Source organism: Diabrotica virgifera, chromosome 4, assembly GCF_917563875.1.
Source record: "Diabrotica virgifera virgifera chromosome 4, PGI_DIABVI_V3a".
In the NCBI taxonomy this organism is placed as follows: Eukaryota; Metazoa; Arthropoda; class Insecta; order Coleoptera; family Chrysomelidae; genus Diabrotica; species Diabrotica virgifera.
This window is the reverse complement of record NC_065446.1, coordinates 163,415,700-163,429,889: the sequence shown is the minus strand read 5'-3', so window position 1 is coordinate 163,429,889 and position 14,190 is coordinate 163,415,700. Positions and strand designations below refer to the sequence as shown.

Genomic DNA, 14,190 nt, shown 5'->3' with positions numbered 1-14,190 from the left:
GATTGGCTTTATCAAACTTAAGGAAAAAGGGAAATTTTATCAGAAATCGGGCAGACGCCGCATTAAGACCTGTTAAAGGACAAACCTTACTGATAAGTCGTCAAGTGCAGATAAATATCTACCGTGCAATTATTGTTTGGGATACTATAAGAAAAAATGTTTACTTAGGCATACCAAAATTTGTCCGTCTAATAATTATAAGGATAATAATAGAAGACAAACGTCCCAAAGCGACGGACAAACTACAAACTACTTTGCTTCTACACCATTTTCTTAAACATGACGATTTATTAAAATCAAAAAAAAATTTCAGGATGCACGCAGATGTCATAAATATTATTGCCAAAAAAGATCCCTTAATTTATCAGTATACATATTCGTACATAAAAGGCCGTCAAAGTAAAGGAAATATGGATTTGGTAAGAAAGAATATGCGAAGACTTGCAAAACTCTTACATTTTGCAAGACTACAAAATCCAGAGATTAAGAAACTTATAGGTATTCTTCGCCCAAAGTATTTTCAACTAATAATTTCTGGAATTAATAAACTGGCAAAATATAATCCAGAAACAGAAAATTATGAGTCACCAACGTTGGCCATAAATTTTGGGACACTTATAAAAAAATCTTGCGACTTAGCAGATATTAATCTTGTTCAGATTGAGGACACAAGCGATGAGAGAAAAGACCTTAAAATATTGAAAACTCTTACAGAATCCCAATGGTGCAATGAAGTTTCTGTACAAGCATGTACCAATTTCAATCAGAATAAATGGAACAAGGAAGAACTTTTGCCGCTTACTAACGACCACAAGAAACTTAACATTTTTTTGCAAAAAACTGCAGAAGAATTATTTGACAAATTGAAATCAGATGAGTATGATTTTAAGACCTATAATTCATTAAAAGACACACAGAGGTGGCTCAGCTAAAGGTCCAAACGTTTAAATGTATTAATTTAGGGGGTGAAAACGATACCGAATTCGAAAAATGTTTAACAAGCTGAAAAATGTTTATTAAAAACTTACAGTCGTTTAGTTATAAGAGGTAAGCGTGGAAGAGGAGTACCCATGTTGTTATCACCATCAATGAAAATGCATTTCGATTATATTTTACTCTGTAGAAATAACTTTGTAATTGAAAGTGACTTTGTATTTCACACCACTGGAAGAGGATTTGTTGATGGAACTAAAACTATTCATAATGAGTTTTATATTATAGGTCTGGATCCCGCGTATGAAAAAAAAAGTTGATTAATAGCAAGCTGAAAATTTGTTAATCGCTTAAGGGTGTCTAGTCGGATAAACTTTGATATATGGGAACACTGGAACAGGGGCAATTTTAATTGTGGAACAGGTTAAAAATTTGGAAAGGTCACACCTCGAAAACGGCATATTTATTTTGTCCGACAGAACAGACTTAAACTCTCCGAACAGAGATTAAACTCTCATGCAAAAATCAGACTGCTATTTATCACCTGTCATAATTCCTGTCATTTGACATATTCTACATGTTCCACTCATTAAAACGCCCATTTGGTGATAAATAGCAGTCTGATTTTTGCATGAGAGTTTAATCTCTGTTCGAAAAGTTTAAGTCTGTTCTGTCGGACAAAATAAATATGCCGTTTTCGTGGTGTGACCGTTCCAAATTTTTAACCTGTTCCACAATTGAAACTGCCCCTGTTCCAGTGTTCCCGTATATCAAAGTTTGTCCGACTAGACACCCTTAAGCTATTAACAAATTTTCAGCTTGCTATTAATCAACTTTTTTTTCATACGCGGGATCCAGACCTATTAGGTTTATTTTTAAATACTATGTAACGTTACTGTGCAATCCACTATGTATTTCATTTTTTTTGCATTTTTAAACATTTGTTGTTGTTGAGATACAATCAAAACTTACGCCAACGCGTTTATCATTGTGTTTGATAAAAGAGGTTGCTTTAATTTCTTATATATAATATTTTATTACAATCAGTTTAGTAGTTTGTTTTTATGAGATATTTATAATTTGTAATTTTTTAAAGCCTGTATGTTTATTATTTTAAGAAATAAACTAACTAACTAAATAACTTAATAAATTACTGCTGTCATTACTCTACAGGAGTGTTCTTGTAATGTGAGATCCCAATCCCAGGGACCACCATTATAAGAGACTCAGTTTTATTCAATTTATTCTTCTCCGGAAAATAAATAAACAGAAGGGTTTAGATAAATTGTAACTATCCAAAAAGGTGTAATCTTATGCATATGTAAACGATAATTCTTACTTTTCTTGTGTTAATTTTTATTTTGACTACTTACTGAAACCATACGAAAATGTCCCTAAGAATCCCATTTCACTTAAAACTGGCAACATCTATTAGGCTCAGGTTTGTATATATACACATATGTTTGGGTTCAGAATTGACTGAAATAACAAGGGGATCAGGATTATGTCAATAATATGTAAAATCCCTATTTATATATCTTTAAAAATATTAAAAATTTCTTTTGTATATACACATTTTTGAAATCCCCGCTAGAATTAATGAATATAAGCGTGCCGTGGGCAACTCTAAATACTCTAGATATAGGAGCTTCAGGATTGTACGGTTTTCCAGATGGTTCAGGTATGATATAAAGATGTATATATATATATATATATATATATATATATATATATATATATATATATATCTATATATATATATATATATATATATATATATATATATATATATATATATATATATATATATATATATTCTTTATAGAATATTCCTAGGACCAGCATTTTGTTCAGTCCTAGCGATATCCGACGGATATCTCTGGAGAATATTCCACTAATATCCCAGATATTCTATGAATATCTTATAAACGTTCCGCATTCAAAGAATATCTTCAAGTGATATTCCACGCATATTTCAGATATTACCGGGATATCCTAAAGACATTCAAACAGGTACATTCGGGGAAGCACTCCAAGGAAATATACCATGAATATTGCAGATATTCCTTGAATGATCCATGAATATCCAGGCTCGCACATTCAAGGGGCAATGCCATCGGGAATATTCTAGATATTCCTTAAATATTCTCTGGGCTTTCCAAGTAACATATTTAAAGAATATTCGCATGCACATTTTGCACTGCAGTAATATTTTATGTAAATTAGGCCGAGTGCACACAGATAAAGCAAAAACATAATTAATAACAAAACTTTTGAGTAATGGTATTAGAAGCGGTTTTTTCTTCTCGATTAATAGGACACACATTGGTAAAGCAAAACGTTGTAGGTTGTATTGCTTCACCAATGTGTACTCGCTCTATTAACCAAGAAAGAAAAACTGCGCTGAACATTTTATATAATTGCGTTTGCTGTATCAGTATGCACGCAACCTTTGCACAATTTGGCGAAATATATGAATGAGAATATTAAAATATTAACTAATATTAATTAACTCTTTATTTCCAAATTAAAATTAATTGTGTGTTCTTCGTTTTTCTTCATCCTCTCTTTGGCTTTTGTCAGCCATTTGCTTATGGCTACTTCGACTTCCTTAGATGTACAATCTATATGTAGTTTCAATATAGATTCTAAAAAAAATATTTATTTTAGTTTTCATATTTGGATTATCTATACAGGGTGCGGCAGATAAACCATTGGTTAGAAAGATCTCGAGAATTAAAAGGCACTGAAAACTAAGAATTGGCATGTAGGGATTTTCAAGGGTGAACTATTTAGTACAAATCAGCATCCTTTTGCTACTTCCGGTTACACCGGAAGTTGGTTATAACTTTGCTTTTTTTTTAATGGGACATCTTGAATTTTATGGCATTTTTAGATTGTCCTTTAGGAGCTGATTTCACTGATCTATCACATTTAAGTCCAAAGGTGAATAGTTCCGAAGATATAGGGTGTTAAAAATAGATATTTTTAAATTTTAGGAATTTTTTGTTTTAAAAGTATATTGATTATTGGTCAGAACGGATTACATTTTCCTATCCTAACTTTTTATTTACTATACATTGACATTTAATTGAAACAAATACAGGGTAGTCGAGAATTCCGAATTTTTGACCATCCTGTATTTGTTTTAATTAAATGGCAATGGATAGTAAATAAAAAGTTAAGATAGGAACATGTAAGCTATTTTGAACAATAATCAAAATACTGATAAAACAAAAAATTCCTAGAATTTAAAATTATTGATTTTTATCACCCTATGATCAAAATCGGAAATACTGTAGCTGTTTTGTAGTACATGACAGGCTATTTTTGACTACCTATTCCATGAACTTTTATTTGGCAATTTTATATGTAGTAGGGCCATAATACTACATAAAATTGATAAAAGTTTATACATTATTTCCGATTTTAACTTGATACAGTTTACCCAAATAAGCCGGTCATAGTGTATTGGAACTTTCTTATGCAGGGTGCATAAGAAACATACATATCAATGCAGGGTACATATCAATTTTGAGTTTTCAGTGATCTTTAATTCTCGAGATCTTTTTAACCGACAGTTTACCTGCCGCACCCTGCATAAGAAAGTTCCAATACACTATGACCGGCTTATTTGGGTAAACTGTATCAAGTTAAAATCGGAAATAATGTATAAACTTTTATCAATTTTATGTAGTATTATGGCCCTACTACATATAAAATTGCCAAATAAAAGTTCATGGAATAGGTAGTCAAAAATAGCCTGTCATGTACTACAAAACAGCTACAGTATTTCCGATTTTGACTTGATACATCAATTTTAACTCACCAACATTTCTGTCTATCTATCTCACGCTTTCAATTGTAGTAGGTTGAAAAACTTTCATTAGAATATTTAATTATTTTGACTAAATCTTTATATACAGGGAAACATATTTCAAGTTCTATGTAGAAACAATCAATGACAAGTATTATTTTAAGAAAATTGCTGCCTTCTGGTAACTCTAAATTTAGCCTGCTCCTTTAATATTCGCTGTGAGTTCTATTTAAAATAAATACTGAGGAATTATTATTTAATTCAGTTACTGGGAATCGGTCAGGAATATAAAAAAATTCTTTTGTTTCTGTACGTTTCAGTTTATTTTAATTTAAACCATTTTCAACAGTTTGTCACCTCATAGAGGTTAGTCGTTAGTGGTTTCGTGTGTCAAATATATTTATATTTATTTATTTATATTTGACACACGAAACCACTAACGACTATTATAACCTCTATGAGGTGACAAACTGTTGAAAAGGGTTTAAATTAAAATAAACCGAAACGTACAGAAACAACAGAATTTTTTTATATTCCTGACCGATTCCCAGTAAATGAATTAAATAAAATTTGACGGTCATAAAACAAACTTATAATACTGAGGAATATTATTTTTGATAAACTTGTTTAATAATCTGATTTATTTCTACACAAAACTGTCAAATTTTAACAAAATATATACTCACTTATTACGGCAGTGCAAATTAGAGTCTTATTAAAGGGATTTTTCCCCTTATGACCTTGAAAACTGTAGATAACTGCTAATTGATCATTGAAGATTTTTTTCAAGCATCTCCTGACACTTTCCTTGTAATCAAAACCTCCCACCTGACGCATGTAAATAACCTGCAGACAGTCACTTATTAGATTTCTAACTGTAGTCTAACAATTTTTATTTGAGTGTGATTCATTGTTGAGAATGCGCTTGAATCTCCTTTTGATATAGATACAGATGAATCGTACTCAAATAAAAATTGTCAGAATATAAACATTGAATATTTTCAATACAAAGTCTCAGAAAAATTTTAAAAATATAAGAATATCACTCACAAAGTTGTCTAGATTTGTTGCATTTTCTAGTAGCTTTTCAACGTCTCCTAGTTCTTCTAAGGTGGATAGAGGTAATTTCTTATGAACTTCATCATCAGTTATATCTGTACTTTTTTGTTGCCCTCTGATTATAGTGGACAATTCATCCACTTTTCTGTCAATTTCACTAAGTTTTTGTTCTTGTAATTCTAACGTTCTTTTTATTCTTATTAAATATGAAATTGCAGTTTCTTGAGCATTGGCATCTAAAACAAAAATCAAAATTATTGACCAAATAGCAACTACATAGGTGCTTTCACTGTAGTATTGAGCCGTACTTTTTGTTAACAATTCATATTGTTTTCACGCAAACCATCAATTTTTTTAATTGTTAAAAAATCAGTTTAACATCTGTAAAGTTGATTTACAGCCAATACATAAACTGAAATTAGTACTTAAGCACAATGTGAATGGTCTTTAATTTTAGAAATTCAATAACAATTAGAAAATAACTTACTTGTTGGTGTGGGTTTGGAAGTTTCTTGCACGGTTTTTACTTCCCGTTTGTTTTCTAATCCAATATTTGGATGAGTTCCTAAAAGATCATAGTTATAAATAAAGCTTATGTAAAAATACACATTAAAGAATGTGCCACAGCACTTGAATTTGTACTCCAATCTGTCGAATGGTACGTTTGTCAGTTCACTTGCTTTGGTGGTAGATATATGCAAGTGACTATAACACTATGAGTTCATATCATATATTATATTTACAGTACAGCAAGTTAAAATGAATCATCACCTCATAAAACTTATTTTATTATTAAAAATGTGCTCACTTGATTTAGATGGGGTACACTTTTCATGTTGTTCTTTCTTAGACTCTGCAATAAAATAAAATTACAAAATTAAAATTTATCATAACACCTTTTTAATTTTACAACTTACTAGGAAATGAATGTTCAAAAACCAGATCTGACCCATCTGAGTCCTGCTCACTACTACTGCTCGCTATTTTCCTTGGTTTAGGAGGTCTCTTTTGTGGTAACACAGTTTCTTTATCTGATTTGTAATTCTGGCTATTGCACGCTTTACTAGCTCTAATGTGAGCTTTGTTACACAGTACAAATTCTGTCTGGCTTTCTAACACTGCCTCATGTATTGGCCATTCCTCTAAGGGGTCATATTCTTCAATAATAAAGTTGGATAACTCCTTCTCAGTATGATCGTCCACGGGAGGAAATTTACAAAGTTTGTTTGCTTTGTCATACCACTTAGCTGGTACTGCCTCAATTGTTTCACTTTCTGGAAATCTCAAAACAACCCAAGGCATTTCTTCAACAAATTCTTTGTAGGTTTCCAGTGTTCCATAAAAAAAAGATATGTAACTTATTAAAATATTGTAGAATTTTATGATTTTATGTGCAATAAGATTGCTTCCTGATAATAGTTCAGTAGTGCTCTTCAATAAATAAGGTAATAAAAATAATAAAAACAATAAAATACAGGCTGCATATACCCAAAATAACCATAGGTGCAGTTTTAATTTTTTTAATATCAGCCTAACATGCATGCATATCTCCACTTTTTTTATTTCACAAATACAGAAGCTACAAATATAACAACTCTTTCTTGATAATAAAAAATAAACCAACTTTAAGGTTGATCTTACTATAATGACGAACATTTCTTCACCATTTTTTAACAATTTTTTGTAATTTCTTTTTTATGTAATTGAGAGTTAGTTGGTGTAAAAGGTTTACGTATAATAATTTATTCTAATTTTAACTACGAGCCTATACTGAATCAATATATATGATGGAACTCTTTTAAATAACTGGAACTGGGACTATTTAAAAGTAATTTTAAAAGAAAATTAAAAAGTATTTAAAAAATGGTCAAGGAACATTTCTCAGTAGGGTAAGATCAACCTTAATAAATACCGAATCACCATGCAGGAAGCATCTTAATTGTTACATATATTACTATTCAGTGCAGTAGAGGTGCAACTACAAATTTGTTATTGTAAGACATTCTACAGCATTTTAATGCTATATCTGATATTGGCCAATATTTTAAAGTACTTAAATTTTCTACTAAAAATATATCCAAGTTTGATGAATTACAAGGAATGTTAAAAAAGTCAGAGTTACTCTGATATTCTGAACCTATTACTACATTCTGATGTAATCTAGGGCAATATACAATATTTTTAATTTCAATAATTGACTTATCTTTTAGGATGCAACAAGAATCTTTTAAAGAAAGAGATAATGCAAATTTCTCAAAGCATATTTTTTTAAATTCAGGCCCTGTAGTATCGTCTATTAAAACACCCCCTACATATTCTCTTTCTAAACAAAATTGGAAAGGAATTTCCTTATTTCTATTTTGTGGAGTAAATTGAATTTTATTAGTGTTTAGTTCATAATTACGCCGAATAATTTGCTGAATAGGTTTGTCATGCTTTCTAACCTGCTTAAGTAAACTCTGCAAAAAATTTTCACTAGAAAAATTACTGAAATTCTCTAATGAACCAAATTTTCGACAGTCATCAGCTAAATGCAGCAGATTATGAAAATTGTGTGACATTATTTGTTTACCATATAACCTCTGAACGGTTTCGACAAATTTTCTTAATAAAGCCTCTGCATAATCTATTACATCTACATTGTTGCTATCTGTCAAACTTAATAATAAATGTATTGAAACGGAAAGCATTAAAAAATTTTGATATTTTTGCTTTTCTATTATATCTTTCAAAACAACTGGACCTGTGTAAATTAAAAACTGTCTATATTCAGTAGCTTTCCAGCGTTTTGATTCTTTTAAAGTTCGAGGTTGACGAGAAAATTCTGATGGAATATAACCAGACATTTCCACCAACTTTGCAGATATATTTTCAATTTGTCTACTGGATAGTTTATGTGGAGGTCGCCCGTTACACCAAATTCCACAAACAATTTTTTTTACAACTCCTAATGCAATTAGGTGCATGTAGTCTAATGGTATATCAGTTATTAGATTTATGTTTTTAATTTCACTTAGAATGGTAGTCCATGTATGATGATCTGAATCATCCTGCTTACTAAAATTATGTGTTCTTTTAATAAAATTCAAATCTGTAAAACACACTCAATCACTTATATATTCCCCTTCCTGAGTACATTTTGTACATGAACTGTAGCCGGAATGTCCTTTAATTTTTAGTATCGAAGCCTTTGCAACTGCATCAAATAAAAACATACTAATTTTAAATGCATAGGATTGTCCAAACACCACAACTCCATTTTGAATTAAATTATTTGCCTCATCCACAAATTCAGACAAAAAATTGTTAAAATCATGAGGTTTTTCATATCCGTGATAAATCCCTATAAAAAATACTGGACTGTTTAAACTACATTTATTATTTATTCCCAAAATCGGATAAACTTGACTAGCTGAGCTTTTTGACAATGGTAGGCCATCAATATTTATACCTATTTCTATACAATCTCGAGCTGTGGGTTTCATATTAAACTTTTTATAATGATTTTCTAAACCTTGTTCTATACCAACATGACAGTAATGACCGGGAGTTACATTTCTCATAATAGTACAATTTGGAGTGTATAAGAAGGTTCTTGGATCATGAGGTAATTGAGAGAGATTATTACTTTCTTCTGAGGAAAAGGATCTTAAAATATCTAACAAAGCTCTGAGTGATGAATGGGGTACACTATATGAAACGGCCCAGTCTCGCAATTTATTGAACCCTGTTGAATTCGTTGGTTTAATAAAAAATGTAGTATCAGAGTTTAAAATCTGGTTTGGAACAGTTTCTAAATTATGAATTGTTTCATTACTGGACATTACTGTATCTAAATCACTCTCCTCACTACTTAAATTAATCATTGGATCACCCATACATTCATCGGAAATATCAGATTGTGAGGCTACATTAATAAACTCATTAGAAGATCCTTGATCATAGTTAGTTTTTACTGTGGTTTTACTTTCACGTGTTCCCGCATTTTCCTTAACATAGTTTAGAACTTGAACTATTTCCCTATTTGTTCTTAGATAAAAATTACGGTTTCGTTTTAACGTAGTATGCTTTCGTGGCATTTTATAAAGTAACTTAAAATTGTACTTACATTAATATCCACAAAATTTTGGCCGATGCTTGTTTAAAAAGTCGCCTATTGCTACTTGCTTTGCTTGCCGAGAATGGAGAATGCCGATGCCACAAGCCGATGCCGCCAAAATGATCATGGAACAATGGTGTTACACGTGTTACATCAAAGAATACACCATGGAGCAGGGTTGCCAGATGATTTTTTTTTAATTCCCTAGAATTTTTGTCAAAATTTCCCTAGATTTCCCTAACAACTTGACAACCATTTTTACCCTAGAATTCCCCATATATTCTCAATATACGCATGCGCATTACAAAACTGGGCATTGGATAAGCTCTACTTTTTCCATCTGGACAGCTAATGCGCAGGCGTACTGCCTCTGGCTAATTTCAGGATGTCCTCCGCGAGTAGACCCAGTATTTTTTTGTATATGTTACGAGCAAAGCCCGAAATTGGACAATCCTAGCATTGTACGGAAAATATTGTACACTTCTAGCATTCTACTCCCAAACTGTAAAATGTCCGAAATGGTCAAAATTAAAAATGATCGAAACGCTGATCGATTCGAATCGATTATTGTTGACAAGCGACACACAAATCAAAAATCGAACATTTATGGTTATCTAATCTAATAATCTAGTAATATTTTTATGTTTAATGGTAGAACCCAATCCCAGAGAAATATCTTCGTGGATTTTATATATTGTGGACAATAATTTAATCCTACAACCCAGAAATCAGAAACCCTGATTAATTATAGATTTATAACATAACCTTATTGATGTTTGTTTGCCCTTGATAACAAATGGGGAATAATCAATAACCGTAAAAATCGATATCTGTCAATTCTCTTCACTTTCCACTTCCAAACATTGACGCATCGCTGGGATTCCCCGAATTCGCGAATAAAACGATTTTCATGTAGATAATATATATGTGCAATTTTATAAAGCTTATAAAATCAAACAGATTTTTTAAAATCGTCTTACAAATATTAAGAATTCCCTAGATTTTTCATAGAATTGAATAAAATTCCCTTTTTCCCTAAGGTGGCTCAAAATTCCCTAGGTTTAGGGAAAATTCCCTAGGTCTGGTAACCCTGCCATGGAGTGATTATAGATACTTGATTTGTTCTCTTGTTTATGTTTTGATGTGATTAAAACAAAGCTACAACTATTAAACTTGCTTCTTTTTCATAAACATCATTATACACTTGTGCTATTCCATTGAACAAAAACAAAAGTTTGACAGCAGACAGCACGACCGTCAATTCTTCTTCGGTTTTTCACTATGTACACATGGCCCTTTACTATTTAGCTTTTTAGAAATGTCTTAAAAGAATATTCTGGGGATCTGCTCCCAAAGAATATTCCTCGAGAGATATTCTAAGGATGTGCTACTGAAGAATATTCATCGAGAAATATTCTTAGAATTTACCCATAGTAATGTTCTATGGATATTCTGTTGGGAATATTCACAGAATATTCGTCCAAGATATATATATATATATATATATATATATATATATATATATATATATATATATATATATATATATATATACATACCAATCGGACAATTAGAAGCCCGGAACACTTAACAGACAACCCACAGCCCGGGTGAAATATTCGTCTTATAGGAGTGTATTTTCTATTAAAATGATCAGGGTAACGAGTTTATCAAGAGCAACCTGAGAGGGGAAATAATTTCTTTCATTTATTTTTTTATATGTACTAAATAGACTATTAGTAGCCCGGAGTATAATCCAGCAAATCGAAGCCCAAATGTGTAAAAAAGTATACTTAATACATTTTAGGAAGCCCTGCTGTGTTGCCAACTTACTTTACGACCCGGGCTTTGAATTGACTGTGTGCTCTTTACATAGGATCACGCATTATATGTGTTTTGTTGGTTCTATAGTTTATAGCAGAGACTCCTAATGAGTGTTGGTGAAGTCCTTTGGAAGTTGAAATTCACAACAGTTAAAAGTCAAATGTGACTAAAATGGAATTAGACCATTTTGAATTTCCACTCTTCAGTTATTGTTTAAGGCCATCGGTACATAATTCGCAAATATTTTACGGCTATCCCTACTTTTTCTGTCTTTACACGGCAAATTACGTGTATTAAAATTCACACTGGTATGGATATGTAAACATTACTAGAATGTCATTCTACTTGACAATGTCATGATTAACTTTAAAGAGATGGCTTTTAAATGTTCTTGAATAACTGCTATTTGTATAATTGCAAATTATTAATTCAGTTAATAAATGTGATAATTTTTTCACTAACTATGTATTCACTGATTGTAATAATTTATATGTACAACAAAAACTAATACTCAATCGAGAAAAGAGGAAAAATATTAAAGTGATTTATTAATAATATATTGTTACTACGGAACGCTTACAATTTTGAACATCTTCAACAACAAAATACTTGGATCACAGAATATATTATCCTGATGTATTCTCTGAGTGGTCCTTCCACAAATAATACACAATAAACAACTTTTTATTAAGTTCACGTCTTAAATCAATTTTATTTGTCAAATACACTATATGTATATCAATATTATTTAATCAACAACTCAAAATATTCCTGATGCCATGTCAAATATTTAAAATTGTCACTGATTGTCGCTGTCTGACTAACAATATGCTGACAATATTCTATTCGACTGAGTGCGTTGTAAGACAAAGATAGATTTGGAAAATATTACCACGGACATTGTGTTCATTTTTTTCGAATCCTGAAAAAACCAATAAATATTTTTGAAAAATTTAAATGCAGAATGAAAGACGGAATTATTACCGAGGGCCGAAAGTCCCTTAGAATAAATAAAAAGTTTATTTTGAATGAGATATTTTAAATTAAAAATCACACTAAATTTTCTCTTAGTTTCTACCCCTGTAACTTATTAAAATAAACATTATAGAAGTTCTCAGGGACTTTCTGCCCTCGCTAATAACGTAATCTTTCATTCTGCGTTTAAATTTTTCAAAAATACTTATTAGTTTTTTCAGGATTCGAAAAAAAATGAATCCCCATTTGAAGAGCATTGCAGCCGAAAATAATACCCATCTTCTTAATGGTCAACAAACTCACTCCCAATGTTAATTTGTATTATTTGTGATTAACTTCAATGGATTAATCTGTAAAGCCATGAGAAACAAAAAGTTTGGGAACGACTGGTAATAGGATCAAATGCATATTGAAAAGTCTGACAATGTGATAAAATGGTTTATTAATTTAACACATCTTATTTAAAAAAAAAGGTTATATTCGGTAGAACAAACATGTGTGTAAAAATAGAAATAAACTAAAGAAAAAGTAAAATATCTTATTACATAACTTTTAAAGAAAAATGCATTCGGTTAAACTAATAAACATTTCTAATTTAAAATGAAAAATGGTAAAATGGGTCATTTTGCTCTAAAAGTATTATACACTAAAGTCTTTATTTTCAGCCAGTCTTTATTCTTTGGAAAGTCCTTATATTTAGGGATGCATTCTGCACACTCGCCTGTTTTGGGCGCAATTTTCTTCTGAATATGATCCTTAAAATAATGACATATTAGTGACTTTTCTGCCTTAGACCACCGTTCACGCCCAGCGTTACTTTTCTTTTCTACAAAAAAATTGATTATAGTTCTACATGTTTTGTATAGTGTGTTCATCAACATTATTTTATTTCGAAAAATAATTCAAAAAATCTGTCGAGTTTTACTTTTATTGTAACAGTCGTTTACTTATTTTATAAAACACCTTGTATATTGTGAACATGAACATATTAAATAGCACTTCCTTTGTATATTGTGCCAATGTGTGCTTTTGACCTGTGGGTGAGTTTCACCTCTTCTCGGGGTTGAAAAATATACGTTTAAAATAAATCCAGAAATGGATAAACTGACTAATTATAAGTAACTTTTGTTCTATTCTATAGCATTTTTTCACGAAGTTAATACTTTTCGAGTTATGTGCGAGAAAATAATATGTTCACTGTTCAACAAAAAAATAACATTTTTAGACGGTTTTTGGCAAATAACTTAAAAATGAAGTATTTCATCGAAAAAACATTCTTAGTAAAAATAAAGCTTATAAATAATTGAAAAAAATGGTCTATGAAAGTATGAACTCTCTAGACTCTAGACCCAGTAGAAGCAAAGTTGTAGGTAATGAAAAATAGGTTCATATTCGTCAAATGTCAAAGCGAATATTTCAACGTGAAATAACCAAAAAATGATGCACTTCTTGGGGAAACTTCCTTATAGCTTTTTAAAGTGTT

The 14,190-nt window shown here is 30.8% G+C and overlaps 1 protein-coding gene across 2 annotated transcripts; it reads right to left on the bottom strand.

The window, feature by feature from the left end:
* Window positions 1-3,432: 3,432 nt before the first annotated feature.
* LOC126883214 (uncharacterized) lies at window positions 3,433-10,075 on the bottom strand. Of its 2 annotated transcripts, XM_050648474.1 has the most exons (7): window positions 9,918-10,075; window positions 6,727-7,125; window positions 6,618-6,662; window positions 6,297-6,374; window positions 5,801-6,045; window positions 5,437-5,596; window positions 3,433-3,581 (listed from the first exon to the last, which is right to left on the bottom strand). In XM_050648474.1, exons 2-7 carry the CDS (start codon window positions 7,109-7,111, stop codon window positions 3,442-3,444), a joined length of 1,053 nt encoding a protein of 350 aa, XP_050504431.1. In that variant the 5' UTR covers window positions 7,112-7,125; window positions 9,918-10,075; the 3' UTR covers window positions 3,433-3,441. The 2 variants fall into 2 exon arrangements, with proteins under 2 accessions (XP_050504431.1, XP_050504430.1); XM_050648473.1 differs by lacking the exon at window positions 9,918-10,075 and having other exon boundaries at window positions 6,727-7,465.
* Window positions 10,076-14,190: the final 4,115 nt, after the last annotated feature.

Excerpts from the sequence above, each read along its gene's own strand:
- LOC126883214 (XM_050648473.1), bottom strand. The coding sequence starts at position 7,465 with ATGTTCGTCATTATAGTAAGATCAACCTTAAAGTTGGTTTATTTTTTA. Across the intron at positions 6,375-6,617 it reads GTGTACCCCATCTAAATCAA|GAACTCATCCAAATATTGGA; the intron begins GTGAGCACATTT and ends ATGATCTTTTAG. Across the intron at positions 6,046-6,296 it reads TTCCAAACCCACACCAACAA|ATGCCAATGCTCAAGAAACT; the intron begins GTAAGTTATTTT and ends TTTTTGTTTTAG.